This window comes from Mycosarcoma maydis, chromosome 21, assembly GCF_000328475.2.
Source record: "Mycosarcoma maydis chromosome 21, whole genome shotgun sequence".
NCBI classification, from domain to species: domain Eukaryota; kingdom Fungi; phylum Basidiomycota; class Ustilaginomycetes; order Ustilaginales; genus Mycosarcoma; species Mycosarcoma maydis.
Window position 1 is genome coordinate 61,589 of NC_026498.1, and position 22,236 is coordinate 83,824.

Here is a 22,236-nt window from a genome sequence, read left to right on the forward strand (position 1 = left end):
CCCACTCGCCTCGATACGATCACACGCCAGTTGCACGTGCGCGTTGTTCCCCGTGTAATCATACGATTTTTTCTCCCCTCCCACATATATCCCAGCCACTCTTCTGGTGGTCTTGCTTTTTCATTCTGACCCAATTGTCCACCAGAGCCGCTTGAGCCTCGAATTAGGCTTTGGGTCACGCTCCGCTTGCCACTTTTGCCTTGCATGCATACGTTGCGTGGCTGGGGTTGCGAATCTCTTGGACGAACCGCTCGTGCTCGCATGACTGCAGCCCAAGCTATGCTCGATCCATCCAGCCCTCCACGCCGTTCGCAGCTTCGCATCAGTGCCTGCCGCGGTGGCGCTCGCCTCTAGTCTGTGCTCCTTGCTCCGCTTGCTTGACTGTGAACTGAGCTGTTCCAAGCTGAATTTGAACGCGAACGCTTCCACTCACCAGCACAAGATCGCCCGCTTCCCCCATACTCCCTCTCTTTCCCGAGTGAACATGTGTTTCCCCTCTTCACCTCTCCACCTCTTCTCTCAGCGCTTTCGAATCTCGCTCAGCCTCTTCGCATTCAACTCATTTTACTCAAGTTGCAATCTCACTTGGCCCTGATGCTCTAAGCCCGTGTTAATCGCTGTGAAACAAAGCTGACCAACGCAAGTGAATCGGATGGAACAAGCTTAAGTGTCCATTGCGGTGGTGATCTCGCAAACTTGCTATGGTTTATTTCTCATTGCCGTCCGCGATGAAAGATTCACTGGATCAAAAGAATCTGAATTGATAGAGCCATTCGTCGGCTCCAACGAAGAGGTCTTTCCACTGCGACTGCGGTGGACGATAGTCACTACCTTGCGCTTCACGAACCGCTTGGACCTCGTGTGGATCCAGACCCTCGTAGGGATATCGTGGGTGCCAGTGAAGGACGTTCGGGTGGCGAGGAAAGGCAATGGTGCTCAAGGTCGAGCCCTTTCTGATACCGGGATTACCTTCCGAGCCACGATGCGCGTCGAGGAAAGCTTGATCCTCGGATTCGTCGTAAAGCTTCCAGTTTTCCGGCCCCTGTCCCTCGCTGTGACTTTGACAAGGGTGCAAGGCAGGCGTTAAGGTTGTTGTCGAAGTACCAAGTGGTAGCGGGGAGTCGAGCGACCACACACGGACCCGACTATCGATTCCAGCCAAGGCCAGGAGCCGAGACTCTTTGTCGACCGCGAAGGCCAGCTTGTAACGATATGAGTTGACATGCCCCAGATATCGCTGCTTGACCTCACCAGTGGCAATATCGACAAGCTGGATGCTCCCATTGATGCGTACAACGAGCAGCTCGGTGGCAGATACGATGGCTATGTTTGTCACGGATCCTTCGGCTTCGAATGGTATCGCGATCGGTGGAACGATGGGAATTGATCCAGCCATCTGAGCGAAATAAGGCCAGGCCAGGATCTTACCAGACCGTGTACCGCAATACAGGACATGGCCATCGAGATCAAACGTCAGGGCCATGACATCACTTTGGGCGGGGAGCGCGATATCGTACACCAGGTCGATTCTGCGACTCAGAATATCTGGCTTATATCCGCGGATGGAAACCACATTGCCCGTCGCAAGAGCATACGAGACGAAGCCTGGCTGGTTGGTTGACCAAGCACTATCTTCGCTGCTCGTCATCTCAACATCGCGTGGTGCTCGAAAGATCTCGGCAAAAGCCCAGCAATCTTGGCCATGACGGCGCTCAGGCTGTTCGTGATCGAGAAATGTGACAGCGTCGGCTATAGCCGAAGATGATCGCTGTCCAGAGATCTGGCTGCGATGATTGGCCTCGGCAAGATCACTTTTAGGGCTGTGTATGGAGATGATCCCAGTCTGTGTTCCATCTGCCTCGAACGCGCCGTACCAAATTCGCTGAGAGCTTGTCCAGATGAACGGCGATTCTTGCTGTCGGCGAGTTCCATACAACAGATCAGAGACATCTTTGTTCGGAATGATCCGCACCACGACATTGCTGTCGGCAACGATTAAGGAGCGGCCGTCTGTATCCGTCTGCAGATCCAACACATTTGATGGTCTCTGGTGAGGATAAAAAGGGCTTTGGGCAGTGCAGAGAGCGAGGTGTGAGTAGGTGGCCTCTGTCCGCACCTGCTCGCTTACCTGTCTATCCGTGACCGACATTCTGGCGTGCTGCCTGAGCGTCACAGGGTCCAAGATTGCCTCTTGGAAAGCGCTCTGAATGTTGTAAAGCTTTTGAGCTGGGGTGCGAACATCGATTGCGGGCAGACGCGGAGTAAAAGCAAAGTGCTCCTCTGCCGACACTGCCTGTCTTTGCTTGCTTTTCTGTGTACTATTTGTAGTCGATAGCGTTGGACCCGCACCGCTACTATGTGAAGCCGAGGCGGCCTTGCTTTGAGGGCCTGACGCGATCTTGAAGAATCGCTTCTTGTCTGGATCCCACCGGTGACCAGGCATCTCAAATGGAGCCTCGCCCATGGTGAGACCTGCTATATGTACTCACATATGAGACAGGCTGCTTGTGTGGCGTGTTGGAAGAGACGTCGTAGGAAAGAAAGCAGGGAGAAACGTAGACAGAAGAGGCGAAGCTGGAGCACGCCGTCTGGGACACTTTGTGACGAACTTGGTTCGTGATTTAGGCCAGGGACCGTGCTCACAGGTGTCGCTTTTTCCCTCGCGTGGACGTATGCGGCGGCGCTTTATTAATAGAATGTCAGTCACTTAACATAAATTGCGTATTCAGACTTTACATCATAGTCCAGTCATGAGTAGTCGCTTGCTCAATAAGCTGCGCAATAGCGCCTCGCTGTCATAGTTCCACCTTCAGCCAAGAAGCAAACACGATCGAGTCGAGATTGTCACGTTCCGCATGCCAGTGTTGCTATAGAATGGTGTTGGATGGCATACAAGGGTATCTGATGCGTAAGGTAAAGGACGGCTGTTCATCTTCGGTCGCGCGCCCGCCCTCGCGCCTCTGAATTTCGTTCAGATGCTTCTGTGTCTTTCGCCGAAGTGGGTGCATACCTACTTTTGTCGGCTGTGTCCAGCGAATGTGTAATGCGGCTTGGAATGCCATTGCCATCGACGTGCGCCGTGTCGGCATTGCCGCGCACTCGTGAGCGACTTCTGGAGCGTTGTCGATCCAGGATCTGTGTCAATGCATCAGGCGCTCGCGAACGGCTGCGCGCCGTCGATGAACGCTGCGCCTGCGTCTGATCCGCCAAGATGGGAGCGACGACGGGTTGCGGCTCTGCACTACGCCCGTACAAGATCCCTGCGCCGGTTCCGGCTTCGTGCGAAATCGAGAAGCTGGACCGCGATCGCGATCGTGAGACGGAGCGTTGGCCAAACCGTTCCGGAGATGCCGACTCTCTACTATGGCGGCTATGACTCCTCGATTGACTTCGTCCTCGAATCGCAATCGGACCCGCTCTAAGCAGAGAAGAGGTCTCGTTGGAACCGGCACGATTATCACTGCTGGCGCCTTGCTCTCCGTTCCACGTTGTATTTTCGTCGAGATCGGCCATTCTTGATCTAGGCATGCGACCTCGTCGTTCGGATTCTGCCGGACTGTCGCAGCGCTCCTTAGCAGCAGTGTGGGTCCATGGGTGGGCTTGCGAGGTGAGCGAGTTTGCAAGATGGTGCATTGCCCAAGCGTGGTCGCGTTCTCGATTTGGTGTGGAGCTTCCGCTCGCATCAGTACTGCGATTGCGACTCGAGTCGCGGTACTGGATCGAAATACGCGACCTGGACCGCGATCGTCTCTTGGCGCCGTCTTCCTCGTCCGCCGAGATAGCAGGTGAATGCGCCGAAGAAGATGCGGATCTCGAACCGTCGTGCACCAATTGTGTCGGGCGAGTCCGAGCGAGACTCGAAGAGCGCTTCCCACGCTCGGTGCGCTGCGGGTTGTCCTCAATGTTGGCTTTATCAAAGTTCGACATCGGTGCTGATGCGAGCGTCGGGACAATGGGGTTGGCTCCAAGTCCAGAAGCATCGGCCAGCGCAGGCTTTGTCGGAAATGGCGAAGTAGACGTCGCGGGGTCTACCCGTTCGTCTCGTATCCACGCGCTCATGCACAGCTTTTCGATCGTCCATCTTCTCCTTGGGTCCGGCTCCAGAAGGCCTCGCAGCACATGTCTCGCAGCGGCACGGTCCCAACTGAGACCGTCCCAGGCAGGGTCGATGTCTGAGTCCTCATCCGACTCGGGATCTTCGTTCACATCCGCCCTTGCCTTTGCAACTTTATTCATCTCAAAGCTCTCGAGATGGTCGGCGCGGCCAGGAGCTGAGCCTACTACTTGGTCAGAGTGGACAGCAACGACACCTCTAGCAAGTGCACTTGTTGCCGGCTCAGTTACCTGCCTCTCTTTCGAAAGCAAAGATGGCAAGGACGCACTCATATCCAAGGTACTATTGCTGTCGATGCCGCGTGGCAAACCAGAGACGGGTCGATGCTGCTGGCTGAAGGCGAAACGATCAGCTACATCTGCTGGTCCGACCGATGTAGAACGGTCCGCAGAGAGGGGATGATTCGATCTGCTGACTTGTGATGTGAGTGTGCTCGTTGACGTGGTTGCGAGCCTCTCTGCTCGGCGACGCAGCCTCGGTGGAAGCTGCCACTGTGCTTTGGCGATCTTCATCTGCAATCGTGGCTCGAAAGAATCCATAAAGGGCAACTTTCCACTGAGCAGGGCGTAAAGAATACATCCAAGTGCCCACATGTCGGCAGCAAATGGCGACTCTGGAGGCAGATCGCCATCCTCGTCCGCAAATTCGAAAGGAGTTGGGCTCGAAGTCCCGGGCGTTCCCTGAGCGCGGAGAAATTCGGGGGCGGTGTAGGCCAGGGAGCCTCCGCGACTCGTCTTGACAGCCTTCTTTCGACTCGGCGATCCTGGTGTATCTACAATGTCCGCCTCCTCCTTGAGAGTGCGTACAAGGGCGGATGCTCCTGTCATGCCGGTCTTGACATGGTTTGGATCCAAAACTTGGGCCAAGCCGAAATCGGCAATGCGCCAGCACGGCATGACTGCGTCCTTTACGTCGAGCGTATGCTTTGAGGAGACGGAAGCTGTGGTCAATGAGTCAACAGAATCGGCGAGGCCACTGCACATCTGCTTGGCGTGGGTATCGCCGTCAGAGCCAGAAGTGCAAGTCCGCTGGCGTTTCTTCCACGAGGTTTGGTCCTGTCCGAGCACATTTTCGAGTTTGAGATCTCCGTGTAGGATGTGACTCTTGCTGTGAAGCGTACTGAGGGCGGAGGTGAGCTGGCGCATGATCTCGCGGGCCGCATCGATGGGAACGCCTTGGCTGCGCGGTGTTTGGCTGTTTGTTCTGCGAAGGAGTCGGGAGCCGCTGGATACGCTGCCAGCCGCAGAGCTGGGTGATGACGCGACCGACGAAGCCTCTTGGCCTGCCGGGATGGTGCGAAGCTGAGAGGCAGCCGAAACCGAGGCGACGCGGCCCAGCGTGTGCGAAGAGCCAGCATTGCGAGCCGGAAAAAAGTCAGATCCTGGGCGTGAGCCGGAACGGCGACTGGACGCATGGTCCATCGAGGCGCGAAGCGATGAGCTGCGTGACAGCAGCGTCGATGAGCGCGCCGAGGCTGGAGTAACCCAAGTACCTGAGCTGGTTCTCTGGTCTTGTGAAGAAAAGAGTAGACCGCCCTTGGGAGGGAAGATGAGGCTGTTGGCGCCTGCTTCACTACGGACAAAGTCGAGCAGGTTGCCCTGATCGCAGTAGGGCATGATGAGAAGCTCTGCGTGTGCATCTCCACCATGGTGGTCGGCGTGAGAGGTGTTGAGAGTGACGCTTTCGTGATGCAGTAATGGCAACAAATGCTGATGTGAGGGTAAGCTTTTCCAGATGCGTAGCTCTTGCGAGTGTTGGTGGTTGTGACGCTGCTGCTGCTGCTGCTGCTGCTGCTGCTGCTGTGGCTGTTGGTCGAGAGAGTTTTGTGCCTGGCGATCATGGTTGCGATTGTGATAGACAATCTTGATTGCCACTCTGCGTCCTTTTCGTTGGCCGTCGATAATGGGAGCTGTTGGATCTGCTGGACCTTGCGCCTCGAGGTCCCAGCCTTCGCGAACAGTGGAGAAGCCGCCAACGCCGATGGTCTTGCCAAGAAGATAACGACCGGCAGGACCGACCCGTGCGCCCTCGTCGTCGGTTTGAGGCTGTGGATTGGGAGTTGCGGTGAGCTGTGCGTCGTAGAGCTGGGCTGCGACGCTGCCAAGACCACGCAAAGAGCCGAAGCTGGAAGCTGCCGCGGAGCCGTTGTGGGTATCGTCCCGCATGAAGGAGGCGGCAAGACTGCGATAACCGAACCGGGGTGGGCTGTACGAGAGGGAGCGGTTGTCATAGGAGGTAGCGGGTTGCACAACGCTATTGAGGCTGGAGAAGGCGCTGAGAAAGTCGGCAGCAGGCGAACGGACTATGGGCGACGAAGCTTCGTTTGATGCGGATGATTCTGTAGAGGCGGATGGTGCGATGGTATGTGTGTCAGTGCAGAGAGGTGGTAAGGCTGCGGATGGAGGCTCGCGCTCGACTACCGAAGAGTCACTGGAGTCGGCTTGCGGTGAGTCAGCGGCACTTCGCTCCCACCACATGCGGACCTTGGAACCTACGGAGGTGTCTTTCTGTGGCAGTGCAGCAGGAAGAACCGCTGCGGAAGACTGCGAAGCATCATTATGAGCTGCTGAGCTTCTACGTCTTCTGCCTCGTTTTGCAGCGTCATCTTGTGCAAGATGATCGGCTTGCGGAACGACGTTGTGAGTAGTACCAGTGAGTTCGGGGGATGGATGTGGTAAATGTGAGGTAGCTACGGTGTCCGAATTTGTGTTGTTGCGAGAACGAGAGTGGGAGGAAGCGAGGTGAGCGATGGAAGATGAGAGGAAGCCAGAGCTATCCTGAGATGGGGGAGAGCCGATGCCGAGACGAGCTGCTGCTACGCTGCCGAGATCGAAGGAGCTGTGCCAGTCGTCGGCCGAGAGCGATGCGCTGAGGCCGATTGGATCGAACAAGGGCACGTCATCCTCGGAGGGAATCTGAAGCGGAACAGCCTTTGGCGGCTCCATGCGATTGCCTTGACGGCACCCTGGTGCAAAGATGATGTGTTGTCGACGGACTGCGTGAGTTGCGTTCAAAAATGCGCCTACAGTAGTAAGTCGCAATAGGAGTTACGTCGAGGTGAATCGTACAGGCTGTTGTTGGCGGTGGTGGTGGACGACAAGAAGCGTTTAGAGATGTCCGGAACTGGTAGACTGGTTAGGTATTACTGGTGACGTCGGGGATAAGGTGGGTGCGGCTAGATTTCGTTGCTCACTGCAATGAGTGCTCGGATGGTGATGGGCGCAGGGTCAAGGCGACGAAGATGAAGAAGCTCGCAATAAGAAAAGAGTTGCGGACGAGTATCACGTAGATTGAGGATGTGGAGCAAGCGCAAGAATCCGAAGACAGACTGAACGCTGATCGAAGTCGTGAGTGTGAGTGAAAGCTCTTGTGTGACTTTGCGGGAACGGTCGTGGATGTCGGCCAATTCATGACTTGGCGGGGGAATGTGTGATTCCACTGTGCAAAAGAAGCTCGCTCACCTGACCAAAAAAAAAAAAAAGATATTTTGATAACCCCCACACTCACGACTCGTGACTGGTCCGACGTGGAAACAAATCGTGAATACTACTGTGCTGCTGTGCTGCGCAGCAATTAATAATCGTGAATGAACCTTGAACCTTGGCTACGTTAAGAACCATGAATCCAGTCCAATCCAATCCGAAACGAGCTTTAATAAATAAATCGATCGGAAGAGAGCCGAGCGCATTCAGCAAGCGAATTTGCATCGGGTGATCTGTGCAACATCTGTGATCACTTGGACCGACATTCGGCAAACGAGCGCACAGCTGACCCGGACATTGACGATGGTCTGCGATGGGTTCTTCACTCGCACGTATCGATGAGGATTTGCAGCGCTAGCGACCATCAAGGAGGTAAACACGCGCAAGAGAGAGACGTACATCCCAGCCTGTCTTGCAAGAATGGTTGCGAGTCTGCTGCATTTCCAATACCGTCGCTAAGGAGGTCTTTTGTGAATCTTTGACGATGACAAGCTTGTAGACGCGTGCGAGCAGGATTCACGATTCACGATTCACGATTCGCAAAGCACAATGGAAGCAAAACCGCGAGAGGCGTGCGTTGTGAGTGGGTGAGTGGGTGAGTCGAAGTCGACGAATTTGTGATTAACCTCTTCATATTCACGATTTTCGTTTCGTGACGCGACGCTGGCAGCGTTTGACACTCGAGGAATGCACTATTGGAGCCTTAGTAGATGCAGAGCTGCTTGTCCTTGAAATAAATGCGAAAGCAGCCACTAGAGCTGTGTGGACCCTTGTGGCCCCTTGTGGCCCCTTGACACGGCGGGACTCGTGACTGAAATTGAAGCGTCCGCTTCTGGTTCTGCAACTGGTGTCCTAACGACCATGAACCAACTGATCAAAAGCGTACTCAGCGCCCTTCTTGAACGACATTTCAACCGGGGCCGAGCACTAGCTGAGAGAGTGGAGAGGAAAGAGAGAGCCGTTGCAAATTGATTGTATCTCATGAACAGGTGAGGACTAGCTTGTTATTGCGTTTGAGCGACAAGGCTCATTTCAACAAGCAACTCACGACGGTTTACCGATCTTGAAAGAAAGCCATCGTGTTTCATCTTGACGCTCTGTGGATGTGACGATTGAATAGAGTGTGAAGCAAATGGATCGGAATGAGGAGGTGGTGCCTCGCAATCACCAAACACGACTGGGAACACAGTCATCAGCCACGAATATGAATCGTGAATGTATTCGTGATTGTATTGTTCGGCTGTGCAAACGCGACGAGCTTTGGTTTGCGCGTTGTTGTTGGGGATTTGTCGAGCCGCGTAGCGCTTCCTCGCGCTTGTAATCCGCATCGAGTTGTTCGTGCATGTTGGTTTCGGTGCTCAGTTGTAATGCGGCCTGAACAAAACGCCGTATGCTCTTCATCAACAAACGGCGTAAAATAGCTTCGTTTTCATGACGGCTTCGAGCTATCAACGAGGGGACACGGCTTTGCAGTTGATCAGGGTTCGTTTTTGTGTCGCGTCGCTGCAATGCAGGCTGCCCAGGTGGGCTTATGCATCTAGACCTGCGTTTCTGGTCTACGCGCATCCATCGCTCGACTCGTCTACGATTCACGAATCACGAATCAAGAATCAAGAGTGGTCGCCGTGTGGGGTCGCAATAGGGTGCGCTTTCCGCCTTTGGCGAGCTCTCTCTTTTGGCGGCTTTTCGCACTTTGACCTGCATTTGTGCTTCGGCTCGCGGCGCTTCTCGAATGGATTTGCTGTCGTGTCTCGCCTTTGTCCAACCAGACATGTCTCAACCCGATGCCCCCCAACCCCCCCCCCTTTTCCTCGCTAGATTCCTCAAATATCGCAACCACTCGGATCCCAACCACTTTCTCTCCCCCTTCCTTCTCTCTACCATCCTCTTTACAATTTTTTATCGGTCCTTGGCTTTTCCATCTCGACCTTCTTCCTTCAGATCACATCTCTACTCACCCATCTTTCTCCAGAATGCCTCCTAAGAAGACCGCCGCCGCTGGTGCTAAGAAGGGCAAGACTTCGGCGTACAACAAGTACATGAAGGAGCAGCTCGCCAAGCTCAAGACTGAGAAACCTCAGCTCGCACACAAGGAACGCTTCAAGCTGGCTGCTACCTCATGGGCTGCCTCCAAGGAGAACCCCAAGAACAAGGCTTGAAACGCAACGCGTTTCGGTTGCTTCGTCTAGCCCTCGCCGTGCGTGCGAGCTTTGGGACGGCATTCCAACGCGCGAGCGATCAGCCCGAGCATCGTGGCATCGTCAAGATGGGGCGGCACTCCCTTTTGTGGCAGTTCGGTCGTTGCGTGTGATAGCTTGTCGTCGATCCCGTGAGTATGATTTCCATCCTGTCGCTTGACCTTGATTCACGCTCCCGAGTCGCGTCGCGCGCGCGCGTCTGCTCGTGCATCAGCCTCCACCATGCGGTCATCACACCTCGTCCCACCTATCCTTTCTCGTGTTAATGCCCCACTCCAAAAACATGTTCCGGCGACGTCTGGTAAAGGTGAATGCATCGACCCTCATTCCTGGTCAACACGTCTCTTTGGGCTTTGCGCGTTGCGTCGCGCGAACGCGAACGGGCCAATCCTCAAAGTTCAACCACTTGACCATCGCGTCTGTTTCATGTCTCGGATGGAAAATGCGGAAATTGACAGCCACAGCCAACTGACACTCTAACTAATCAACGCTCGCTCTCCTCCACCTTGCTCTCTACCTCTTGTTTCCTTGCTATTCTCACCACTGCGTTGTCATAGTGTAATACTATCCTTGTATCTTCCTCATCGTGTTGTTTGGCGTGCGACCGTTTCAGACCGCGACAAAGTCAGGACAAAGTCAGCTGCTTCAGTTTAGAAAGCACTGTAAGAGGCAGAAAAACAGAAAAAAAAAGACCGAACAAAAACATCCCATTGCCGTATACCTGTGTGTGTGCTAAAAAAATATTCCAACCATGGCTAAAAGCAGTCACAAGTCAGTGATGCATGCTGTTTCGACCAAACCAAGCTAGAAACACACAATCGTGAATCACATCGAGCCAGTTGCCCACACACCACCGCACTAACTGGCTGTAAAAGTGTCCCCCATGACTGCCTTGCCGTTTACATTGCCTCGTCCGTCTGGTAGATGATAGTCAACAATTGCGCCGGCGCCATCGGTGGCGATTTGTTCTCGCATAATCTCGATCAGCTGCATGCTCACGTCGTTTTGTCGATAGCGATACAAGCGAGAAACTACTGAGGCTGGCGCGCAGGAGCTGTCTGCCAGCTCTGCGCGGTTTGAGCCGAGATGCTGCTGCTACCAGACAGCATAGTGCAAGCGGAGCCTGTGGAAACACTCTTGACCATGGAACATGGCTTGCTGAGCATGCCAAAGCTGCTGGCGTCAGGTGTAGTGCTTGCACGTTGTTGGGCAGAATTGAAGGATCGTAGCGACGATGCAGATGATGAAGTGGCCGATGAGAGCGTCTGCGAAACACTCTTGGTGGAGCTATGCCCTCGATGCGGCCTTTCCGAATCAGGCACACGCGTGGGTGGCACGGGATGACTGAGGTGCACTCCGCGAAGTGTCTCTGAATCGCGCGAGCCGCTGCTACCGTACAAATTCGAACTCTGAGCACGATGGAAAAACGAAAAGGCCGATGGTGAATACGACTCATCACCGCTGCTGCCCATGGTCCGCATACTCGGCGATCGGCTCTGCTCTACGGTCAAGCTGAGATTCTTGGACGTGGCCATGTCGACGAGTTCCAAATCAAAGAATTTGTACGTCGCCTCTGGGTGAATCATCCTAGTGATCGCAAGTCGAGAGAGCGCCTCGGTCAGCTCGTGCGTCTCAATGATACGGCTCTCTTCTTCGATCAAACCGGCGCCACCGCGAACCGAGCCGCCATCGGTCACGTCGAACGTGCGAAAGAGGCCGTTGACTCGATTGATCACGGCGACGCTGTTGCAGCTACGACGTTCGAGCACAGCCTTGGCCATGAGCAGTCGAGCGTCGTGCTCCCTATGATGTGCACGACCCACGCGAAGTGCGCAAGAGCGCACAGCTTCGATAGACCGCATGCGAAGTACGTCGATATGCGACATGGCTTTGGTCGTTCTTGGCAGGTAGGCACGGAATGCGTTTTGCCGTTTGCCCGCCTGGTGGCGTACAGGCATGGTGAGTGGCAGAAAATTCGACTGGCGCAGTGTGACGCAGACAACGTAGGTTGCCTGTACAGCGCCACTTCCTTGGCAGTGTTTGCAGGCCATTGTGGCTCCCGAGTGGACACGATACGTTTCGGGTGGGTTTCCGAGATGCTGAGCGTGTTCACTGCTACAGCTTGTACAGCGCACTGCACAGGTAGTATCGCTGAGCTCAACGTATGAACGCAACTTTTTGCGCTGGACAATGGCGCGACTGTCGATTGCACAGTCCCAAGCGCTGTAAATCAGAGGTGGCTCGTCAAGCATCGTTGATCCAGCCGGTGCAGGGCCTTTGAGCACCCAGTTGCCCTGGCGATGCTCAGTGTAGACCGTCATCTTGAGCTCGGCTGTTTCAAAGCGGCTCAAGACGACCAGGTCGAAATCGACTTCGCGTTCAGTGAGCTCCTTGTCGCGTTTGAGCATCTTGTCGTGCGAAGAAATCGAGCCAGAGGTGGAGCTAGCTCGTCTGCGGCTGGCAGAGTCTGAGAATGGCGACGCTTGGCATGTATCGTAGATGGAAGATGCCACAGCGAAAGCTGGCTTTGTTTGCTTCTTTCCGAAAGAGATTTTCTTGCGCAGCAACTTTGGCTTCCATGTACTGTTGGGCTGCTGAGCTGTGAGCCAGTCCGACAAGCCTTTGTCTTGGAACTGCCTGGGGCTGCTCGGTACTTGGGCAGAGGCATCATCGAGGCTGCGGTGTGCGACGTGGTCTAGCGCAGCAGCGATGACTCGACGGCGAAGACCAAATACGCTTGGCGGCTCGGTCTGTGCAAGGTCGACGTCGGAGTAGTGAATGTCAAGTTTTGCAACCTGGTTGCGGAGCGAAGTCTCGTGCCAGTTGGACTCCATGGACGACGAGGCGGTTGTGCAAGTGGTGCTGCTGGCGGATGCGCTGGCGGATGCGCTGGAGAGGTCAGAGTCGGCTTGATCGAGGGGGGAGGGTTCAGGGTGATGAACAAGCTCGGTCCCGTCGTAGTCGAGGCTATCGTCCGCATCGACGTCCTTGGGCACCGATGGCAACGGCTTGTGGCAGCGAACCGAGGCTTGCAAGTGGTGGACAGCCGCAGCTGGGTTCAATTGGTTGTCAGTGGTGTTGTGGTCTATAAGTGTGAGTGGAATTTGATGAGCAGAGCGTCGCTTGACAAGGGCATGAGGAGCATGCTGATGTACGCTGGTGAGGTGAGCCGGAACCGGAACCGGTGACGGGTTGGAATATGCGAAAGTGGGAGGTCGACGACGACCAAGGTCGGGCATGACTTCGGAAGGTAAGCTCGCCAAGCTTTATATGGAAATCGTGAATCACGAATCTGGGTCGCTATTCACGATTGGGCACTGTGTTGCTCGGCTTGCTTCAATTTGACTGAAAAGGCGTCAACGCGTGTATTCGGCGATTAAAGAAAGGGTGGTGCCGAAAAGCTTCTAAGGAGTACAAGATGATTTGCGCATGCATGTGCTTGGTCCGCTTGGTGTTCAAGGTTGCAGATGACCACAGCGCCTGCGGTTGGAGATCAAGCGGTCTGTTGCTAAGTTACTCGCCCCAGACGCCGTTGCAACGCTACACGTGAGCAGATCTATGCGTCCCGGCAGCGTATGCATGCAAAGATGATAGGCGGTTGTGGATCTGTGAGCTAGTGATTCTCCAATGTCAGTCGTCGTAGGTGTAAAGGGGGCCAAGTGGTTGGCTGAGGAACACAGCAGTCGAGGTTGTGGTGGAGTGGAATCGAGACGAGAGCGGTGGACGATAGCGTTGAAAGGCGCGCATAGAATGCAAGAGCAGAGTCGAGATGAAATGAGATCAAGATCGAGTTGACAATAAGGTGAGAGGGGCCAAGCCTACCGACCACGCGACAGCCTCTGCACCGGATGAGGTGCAAATGCTTTGTCGATCCTGCGTCTTGGAGCGCATACAACCATCTCGATGCGTGGTGAACGATGCTGCTGGTGAGACAGAGCGCATGTAAAAAGCCGAGATGGACAGCAAGCAGCCACGTTGGTTCCGCCGACAGCGAAACGATCGGCAAATGGAGAAGCAGCAGCAGCCACAGTTCCGAGTACAGTACAATACAGTGCCGTACAATACAGTACAATACAATACAGTGCAGTACAGCACACTCGGCTTAAGCTGATTCGTGATTGCACAGGTTGTACCTCACGACTGAAGAGGACGAAAAGGCCAAACTCGGCCATTACGCTCTCGGCACACAGGGACGGTTCTTGATTGAAAGTGGGAATGGGAATCTTGTCAAGCTCAAGCTCGTTCAAGAGAGCATACGCCGGCCAAAATTGTGACAAGAAACAGTCGCGAGACACGAGTCGTGAGTGGCTGAGAGTGGCTGGCTGGGTGGGTCATGAGTGTGACGTGTGAGTCTGGCGTGTGTGTGGTGCAAAGTGCGCCACCGAGGCTTGCGTCGGTGGTTGCACGAGAAAGGTGTCAACAACACGCAAATGTGAACTGGGAGAAAGCAACGCAGGCTAACACCCCTCGGAGCAATTCCAACCCCGACATCTTTCTTTTCTGCTTCCTGTCGATGGGTGACACTCGTGACTCTGCTGTTATGCTCGAACCGCGCAGACCCCTCTGCACCAGCAGCTTGTATGCCGCGATGCATCTGGACTGCATTCGCGATTCGTGATTGACCTTTTCACGATTAGGGTCCCTTGAGTCAGAAAGTGTGACATGGAGGAGCGGTTGGCACTGATACACCCTTGTAACTTTCGTGAAACCACGTTCGAGACAGCTCGCTTAGCTCTCGGCTTTGGCCTCGTGGGTGGATGCAAGAACGAACAAAATACTTGCAATTCGTGATTCGTGATTCGTGATTCGTGATTGTTTCTCGCTGTTCTCAATAAAGTAAGAGTAAGAGCAACCAACCAAGATATCACGTATATATTCACCATTCACGATTATTGTAGATATTCTCAATAAAATTGGGGTCAGCAAATTTCACGATTCACGATTGAGAGCATCTCGTGCGCAAGCGCGTTTTCGCACTGTGTGAGGTCACTCTTTCACACATTGCCAGCCCGAGCACATGGGCAAAAATTTGGCGTAAAGGGTTCATCATCGCGCTCGGTCCAGCTGAACAGGGTTTCCTCCACCGTCCCAGGACCGCCAAGACTGGATACTGACAAACCACAAAACGCACAGGGAACTTTTCTTTGCATTCCAACTGCCTCATACATCCAGCATGTCGGTGAGTCCACCGTGCTCAAGAGCGGCGACAGGCTAAAGCGTACAAAGACGTACTTACTGGTCCTACTTGCTCCCCCATCCACAGTCTCAGTGGGAGATCCGTTTCAGCAATTCGCGTCGTCTGCCCTACTTCTACGACCACGTCTCGCAACAGTCAACATGGGAGATCCCCCAAGGCCACACCGAAGAGTCCATCCGCTCGCTTCCCGGTGCCAAGTATCTCGACCCGGCCAACGCGCCCGGTAGTGCGGCTGACAAGCCGGACAAGGTTCGAGCCAGTCACCTGCTCATCAAGCATGCTGGCAGTCGCAGACCCAGTTCCTGGAAGGAGGTAAGCACGATCCCTCTACAACTCATCCCTCTGCTCACACTGCTCAGCCGCTGACCATCGCAACCTAACCTGCGACGACCCTTGTATCTTCTACAGGCCAACATCACGCGATCCAAACAGGATGCCATCGAGCAGCTCAAAAAGTTCGAGCAAGAACTCCAGCAAGACTCGAGTAAAGACAAATTTGCCTCGCTCGCTAGTGTCCACTCGTACGTGTCTCTCTGTCTCTCCCCTACCCTCTCAATCAAGCACTGACCTTCCAGCCTCTTCTACCCGCACCTTTATCTCTTCAATAGAGACTGCTCTTCAGCAAGGGCCGGAGGCGATCTCGGCTTCTTCCAGCGTGGGCAGATGCAAAAGCCCTTTGAAGATGCTGCTTTCGGTCTCAAGCCGGGCGAGCTGAGCAGCATCGTCGACACTGACAGCGGCGTGCATCTCATCTACCGCACTGCCTGAGTATGTTGGACGATAGAACCAGCTGCAATCTCAGCCTCTCAGTCTACTTATGAATCTTATGTGGATCAACTACTCTCGACATCTCGTACACGTGTGATCCAAGTAAATGTGTGCTTCACGCTCAGAGCTTTTCAAGACGGCCCTTGATCTTTTCGTGAATGTTTGCCAGCTCCTCCTTAGCAGGTTGCATGGCAGGCCAACCGACGCCAAGACCTTGCTTTTCGTCTGGCTTAGGGATCACATGGACTGTCCACAAATGCATCAGCGCATCAGGTGAGCGCACAGAGCGAGTCAGTAAGCACTTTGCAACCAAAGCGTCCGGTTTCCGATATGTACTCACAGTGAACATGATCGACCATCTGATGAGCCATGCGGCCGTTGTTCTGCAAAACATTGTACTGCTCGGCGCCCGTGGCGATCGCAATCTTCTTAGCAACCGGGAGGAGCTCGGTCAAGTGCTCATCGGGAATGTCGTGAAGCTTGGCGCCGTGGTGCTTGGGAATCACAAGAGCATGACCCTCCGAGATGGGGCCAATATCAAGAAATGCGTACGTCTTTTCTGAGTCGTACAGCTTGAGCGATGGGATCTGGCCAGCAATGATCTTGCAAAAGATGCAGTTGGCATCGCTTTTGGCAGCCATCTTGAGTAGAGCACGCGTGGGGGCAAAGGCGAAAATGGTGGGCGACGCTGAGCAGCTTTCGCGCGATGGCTATGTTGTTTGGTGTGAGGATGGCTTGCAAAACCAGATTCAGTAGAGCTCTTGTCGCTTGTTTGATAATTCCCCGGCTTCTTGAACCGTCGCTGCGATGGTCCAGGCCGACAAGTTTTATGGATAATCCATCACGCACCTGGCTGCACACGCTCGAGTCACGAGTCGTGAGTGGAGGACACACGACATCGGGGGTTTCGGTTGCAGCGACCTTGTTAGACCGATTGGCGTTCTATAAGTCACGTGACAGCTTCGCGCGGCGAGGCACGTTGGCGCGGTGAAATTTGGCAGCGATGGACAGAATGAGTGTTATTGTGTATTTGCAGCTTTCAAGGCGTGGTCAGTTGATAGAAGAAGAAATCACGAATGCGTACAGAACGTGAGGGTACAGTCATCGACAGCTGCTAACTTACAGCTGCCTCAGCCTCAGCCTCGACGCACAGCTAATCAAGACGGGAGTCGGAAAGCATCGGCTGTCTGAGTGCAAGAGAAATGCACCTGGCTGGTTTGATCCCGATCCTGGTAGAGTGAGAGAGAAAAGGGTTCGAGTCGCACAATAGTCGAACTGAGCCGAATGTGTCCCTTGAATCACGCTCACCACCATCGACAGCCATTGTTATCCCGTCATCATCAAGAACCCACGCATACAAGGCGGCATCCACCTCCAATCAGCCAGATCTCAACCGACCATCCTGTCGCTTTAAACCAGTCTCTATCCATAAGCACTCAAAGCCTCGTACCTTTCCTCGTCCGCCTCGAGATTCTAGCCTAGCTTTCAAGTCAATCGCTATAATCCAACACTCCACATCTGAGCACACACAACTCGCAATCGAAAGTCTCGGAAAAGATGCTCAAGTCCCTCCGCCGCTCCTTCGGCATGAGTCCCAGCTCGTCTGGCATCCACTCCGACCATATTGGCAATAGCGACGTCCCTACTGGCCTTCTCTCTCCTTCCAACAAGCCCAACACCTTTGTGCCCTTGCGTAGATCCAACAGCTTTACCAACTTGTTTTCCTTCTCTCGTTCCTCCTCGCCGGTCAAGGAGAGCCTCGAGCACTCCCCCACCGATACCCTCACCTCTCCTGCCAAAGAAGCCTCCTCAGCAGAAAGCGAGCAAACACACGCAGGCTTGGACTCGGACCCGGTCCTGGCCTCTCTCGTCTTGCTTGGAAAGAAGGGGAAGCGAGACGAACGCTTTCCGATCCAGGCTCTCAAAACCACCATCGGACGATCGCTCGACAATGACCTTCGTATATATTCTTTCGGAGTCAGTCGACTTCATTGCACCATCAACATCGAAGTACAGCAGCAGCATCAGAGAGACGAAGGCAACAAGGCATTCTTGCAAGTCTTTAGCTCGAATGGTGTCATCCTGAATGACAATCATGCACTTCCCGCACCGTCTGGATCAGGCCGGTACGAGCTGCACACTGGAGACATTATCAACATCTCCGACCAGGCCTTCGTCTTTGAGCTCCCCCAATCGTCCTCCGCCGATGTGAAGGCGGCAGAAGCAAGTATAGTCTCTTCACCAGTGAAAGGGGGTGTATCTTCAAGCGCTGGTGCTCCCCAAACACCCGCTCCAGCCAAGAGGAGGCGCATCAGGATGAGCCTCGTCGACGCTGCTGAGATCAACACGCCCAGTCGACCTTCTACCAAGTCCGCCTCTCCGTCCAAAGCTAGCAACCCAGAAAGGGATGCTCGCAGGGCCGACAGCATCAAGCGCTTCATGCAGTCCGCCAACGTCAGTCCTGCCAAGTGCAACAAGATCAAGTCGCGCCAAAGCCTCAATGCCCCTGCTCCTTTCACTGACCTGTTCGGCACCCCTGTCATGCGCCACAAAGCCCTGGTTGACCCCAAAACAGCTCCACCTAAGCAAGCCAGCTTCAACCTCTACGCAAATTCTTTTACAGGCAGATTGAGCCCCGTCAAGCAAATGAGGATGATGCCGCCTCTCGATACGATGAACGAAGAGCAGGAAGGCAGCTTCCGCAGCGAAAATCAGCAGCTACACGAAGAGCAGCAACTCGAAACCCACGATGTGCAAAAAGACGATGAGGACTCCGTAGATTGCTTTGTCATCATCGAAGAATTCGAACAGGAGCAAGAGCAGCCCGAGATTATATCCTCAGCAGATGATCTGGTCGCAGTTTCACACGCCGTAACCGCTACGAACGACGTCGAGGACGATGAAAATAACTCGATCCAAACGAGCAGTAACGCCTCCACACCCTGTGGATCTCCAAACAAGAGCGACAGTCCCAAGCGTGCAAAGCGTCGCAGCAGCTTCTTTGGTCGCGCTGGGCCTTTCAGCGGCATGAGTCTCGGTTTCTACGCCGAGGAACGCACTGACGATAAAAAGGCACATATCCCAACGTCTGAGCCGCAGCAGGCGAGTCAGGTAGCCGAAGAGACAGAGCTGCACTTGTCCGATGCCCCAGAGCTTGAGCCTCAGCCCATGGAAGAGGAAGAGCTTGTCGATGAGGCTGCCGAAAGTCCGACAGTCCACCGCTTCGTGCCTAGGTCCATGACGCTAGGCATCAGCAAGACGCCTTCTCCGGTTAAACAGCAACACTTTGTCGGCCTCACGCCTCTTCCTCGACGCCCCCGACTCAGCCTCGCCTCTCGACGCAAGGTCTCGCTTCGAACGCAAACACTTCTCCGGTCTAGTGAGGCGTACGCTGATCGCCTCTTCCTACCTCCTCCTCCGCCGACGCCAGTCAGTAACAGTCCATCCGGCTTGTCCAAGTCCATGTCGATGCCCAACAACATCTCTGCAATGGCATCATCACAACCACTGTCTGTTCTCGAGCCATCGTCTACCCTCAGCTCGGACTTCAGCTTGCACTCCGACGACGGCCAGAACGAGCAGCCAGAAGCTGGCAACTTTGACGCCCAGCTTGACCCTGCTCTCAGTGAACACGAGGCTCATGTGCAAGTATGGAAGGCCTGTAGTGAGGGTGAGGACGAGGACGAGGACGAAGTAGACCAGAGCCTGTCTGTTCTTTCGCCATTGGCTCCAAAAACATCTGCGCACGACTTGAGCCCAGTCAAGGCCATGACGCTGCCTCGATTCGCCACTCCTCAGCCTGCCTCCAAGACGCATTCACGCCGCATCTCGATGCCACTAGCAGGTGCTACGGACGCCAAACTCTCGATCCGTTCAGCTTTGGTGCGTCTTCAGATCAGTGGAGCTGGCGAGCGTATCGTTCATCAAATCGCCCGCAAAGAGGTCGAAGCAGCCGCCACCAGCGTGGTCGAAGCGATGCGATCGTCTCCGACTAAGGACCGAAAAGTGGTCCGAGTTTCGGATGTTGGTCTGCCGGCCACCGAGCTCTCGATGGGCTTTGACCTGGTCGAGGATGCGGCAGCTGAGCCAGAATCCGACAAGATTGCTCAGGCACTTGACGATCTCTTTAAGGCCGAGGAAGACGAGCTGACTGACGACGAAGAGGCAGACGAAGAGCTTGAACAGCAAGAGGACATTGTGCAGATCAGTTGCAAACTGCAGCAAAGCCCATCGCGTCCAAGCGATGCAGTTGCTGTAGCACCCTTGCAGGCTCCTCAAACGCCAGCAGCGCTCAACTCGGTTCGTCACCTCTTCTCTGCTGCCTCTGCAGCTCCAGCTACACCCGACATGCGTGGGCTTGGTGCCTTGCTCAATCCCAGTCCAGAAAAGGCATCCAAGTACGGGAATTTGGCCGACAAGATGCGAGCCAACCCGGACATTGCCGAGCTGCTTTCGCCGTCCAGATCGTCGCCGAAGAAGAAGGCGATACTTGGCTCTGTACCTAGCCCAGTCAAAGGTAGACGTGGCGTACGTCGAAGCCAGGCAGCTGAAATTGCTGCACCTGCGCCGGTCACTCCTCAAGCACGTGACTATCAACTGGATCCTGCTTCGCCTACTGTCACTTCATCACTGCCAAGTTCGGAGGCACCGCCGCAAGTTCAGCCGGCATTCGAGGCCGAGCTGCAAGTGACCATGTTTGACGCGTCCGCGATGGATGCAGAGAACGAGGCGCTGGCACAGGCGCTGGCCGAGTCCAATGTGCAAGAGGCTCACAGGGTGGAGGCAATCGAGCCCATCGCAGCTGAGCCTGCCATTAACGATCATCTCCAAGAGGCTGCGGTACAAGTACAAGAGCCTGCTTCACTTCTGGAAAGTGAAGAACTCGGACAAACCTTGGAGCCGATCCACTCGGTCATCGAAGAAGTTGTTCACGAGGCTGTCGTTGAAGAGCAAGAGGCCGCTCCTGTGCTGGAAGGCGAAGAGCTCGGACATGTGTCGGAGCCACTTCGTGAACCAGAAACCCTGGAGGTTGTAAAGGGAACGGAGGAAGCGATTCGCGTGCCGACAGCAGATGTCGTTCCTGTGGGTGCTGAACAGCAAGAGGCGCTGAACGCTCGCTCCGAAGAGCCAGCACCAGTCGAAGCATCGCCTGCAAAGACTCGAACATCTCGTCATGCCGCTTCGGCCTCGCCCGTCAAGGGCACCGCCCGATCTACTTCGCCCACCAAGCGTGCCCTTCGATCTTCGCCCATCAAGCGTTCTGCCGCGGCATCAACCCAGGTTGCTCCGGGCTTGGCTCCAGAGACTGAAACGGCGCAAGAGGAGACAATGCAGGAAGCTGCTGTGCCTACAGAACAGTCTCAGCCGGAGAACGAGCTGATCGAGATCGGACGTTCAACTGCCTCCAAGCCTGCTCGTCGAACGGCTGCTCGGAAAGCCAAGCTAGCAGCTACCGAGGCCATCTCGACTACGCTTGCTCCATCGGAAGTGTTCCAAATGTCGTCGCCGGTGAAGGCGACCAGACGAGGCAAGACAGCAGCAGCGAAGAAGGGCAAAGAGGAGCGAGCGCACGTGGAAGAGGGGCAAGAGAGCGAGCAGGAAAGCGGGGAGGTGGAGCAAGTAGCACAAGACAAGGTCGAGGAAGCACCAAAGCGCGCAACACGAACGCGAATCACACGTGGCGCTGGTGCTCCTGCTGCCAAGCCAGTGCGGGCACCTCGAAGTCGGGCGGCTAAGACCGGCGCTCCAGCTCTGCCGTCCTCGAGTGCTGGGTACGGAGATGACGAGGCGAGCGAGGAAGACGTGGCTGCAAAGACCAAGCGTACCACGGCAACTCGAACGCGTTCCACCCGCACCCCTGCCGCATCTCGCACCAAGTCCACGAGCAGAGCCACCAAGTCTACTGTACTTGAGGCGAGCGAACCGGAAGCGGAAGCGGCGGACGCGGACCCGTCAGTCCAGGACGACGATCATGTTGAGTCGCAAGAACAGCCATCGCCGGCAAAGACAAGCCAAACGCGAGCTGCTGCTACTCGAACGACGCGTGCCAAAGCCGCAACTAGCGCGCCAACCAAAGCAAAACCCAAGGCGAAAGCAGCCGCCGAGGCGATAGATGTCGACGCAAGTGCCTCTTGCTCCACAACCACCACTCGATCCGGTCGAACCACCCGGCGCACCGTCGTCACAAAGTAAACCGATCCTGCGCAACCTGCTTCATCTTTTCATACCCTCGCTCTGCGATCTTTTTCTTTCTCAGTCCATCTGTGACGCGGTGTGCCTCTTCTTGCGACTCACGCAGCATTTATCCAGCGAGTCATCTGTATTCATCTATTGTTCTTCAGCTTAATTCTTATCAGAACCAGTGACGACTACGATTATGGATTGGATGTGTGTAGAAAGTCGTGAGTGACGAGTGTGGTGTGCACTCGAGCATGCGAGGCGAAGCATGGAAAATCGTGCGTAAATCGACCGAGAAAC

General features: G+C 54.9%; 7 protein-coding genes across 7 annotated transcripts; 3 read left to right on the plus strand and 4 right to left on the minus strand.

Moving 5' to 3' along the window:
- Positions 1–745: 745 nt before the first annotated feature.
- On the minus strand, positions 746–2,443 carry UMAG_05999 (uncharacterized protein; the record flags this gene model as incomplete). Its single annotated transcript, XM_011394077.1, has 1 exon — positions 746–2,443. One exon carries the CDS (start codon positions 2,441–2,443, stop codon positions 746–748), a length of 1,698 nt encoding a protein of 565 aa, XP_011392379.1.
- A 485-nt stretch (positions 2,444–2,928) lies between these two features.
- On the minus strand, positions 2,929–7,059 carry UMAG_06000 (uncharacterized protein; the record flags this gene model as incomplete). Its single annotated transcript, XM_011394078.1, has 1 exon — positions 2,929–7,059. The coding sequence occupies one exon, from the start codon at positions 7,057–7,059 to the stop codon at positions 2,929–2,931; it is 4,131 nt and encodes a 1,376-aa protein (XP_011392380.1).
- A 2,510-nt stretch (positions 7,060–9,569) lies between these two features.
- On the plus strand, positions 9,570–9,755 carry UMAG_06001 (uncharacterized protein; the record flags this gene model as incomplete). The annotated part of the gene is made up of 1 exon (XM_011394079.1): positions 9,570–9,755. The coding sequence occupies one exon, from the start codon at positions 9,570–9,572 to the stop codon at positions 9,753–9,755; it is 186 nt and encodes a 61-aa protein (XP_011392381.1).
- A 1,070-nt stretch (positions 9,756–10,825) lies between these two features.
- UMAG_06002 (uncharacterized protein) lies at positions 10,826–13,033 on the minus strand (the record flags this gene model as incomplete). The annotated part of the gene is made up of 1 exon (XM_011394080.1): positions 10,826–13,033. The coding sequence occupies one exon, from the start codon at positions 13,031–13,033 to the stop codon at positions 10,826–10,828; it is 2,208 nt and encodes a 735-aa protein (XP_011392382.1).
- Positions 13,034–14,967: 1,934 nt separating this feature from the next.
- Positions 14,968–15,759, plus strand: UMAG_06003 (putative prolyl isomerase Ess1; the record flags this gene model as incomplete). Its single annotated transcript, XM_011394081.1, has 4 exons — positions 14,968–14,973; positions 15,058–15,303; positions 15,400–15,512; positions 15,600–15,759. The coding sequence occupies 4 exons, from the start codon at positions 14,968–14,970 to the stop codon at positions 15,757–15,759; spliced, it is 525 nt and encodes a 174-aa protein (XP_011392383.1).
- A 121-nt stretch (positions 15,760–15,880) lies between these two features.
- UMAG_06004 (putative adenosine 5`-monophosphoramidase) lies at positions 15,881–16,400 on the minus strand (the record flags this gene model as incomplete). The annotated part of the gene is made up of 2 exons (XM_011394082.1): positions 15,881–16,005; positions 16,100–16,400. 2 exons carry the CDS (start codon positions 16,398–16,400, stop codon positions 15,881–15,883), a joined length of 426 nt encoding a protein of 141 aa, XP_011392384.1.
- A 916-nt stretch (positions 16,401–17,316) lies between these two features.
- Positions 17,317–21,951, plus strand: UMAG_11592 (uncharacterized protein; the record flags this gene model as incomplete). The annotated part of the gene is made up of 1 exon (XM_011394198.1): positions 17,317–21,951. The coding sequence occupies one exon, from the start codon at positions 17,317–17,319 to the stop codon at positions 21,949–21,951; it is 4,635 nt and encodes a 1,544-aa protein (XP_011392500.1).
- Between the last annotated feature and the right edge of the window lie 285 nt (positions 21,952–22,236).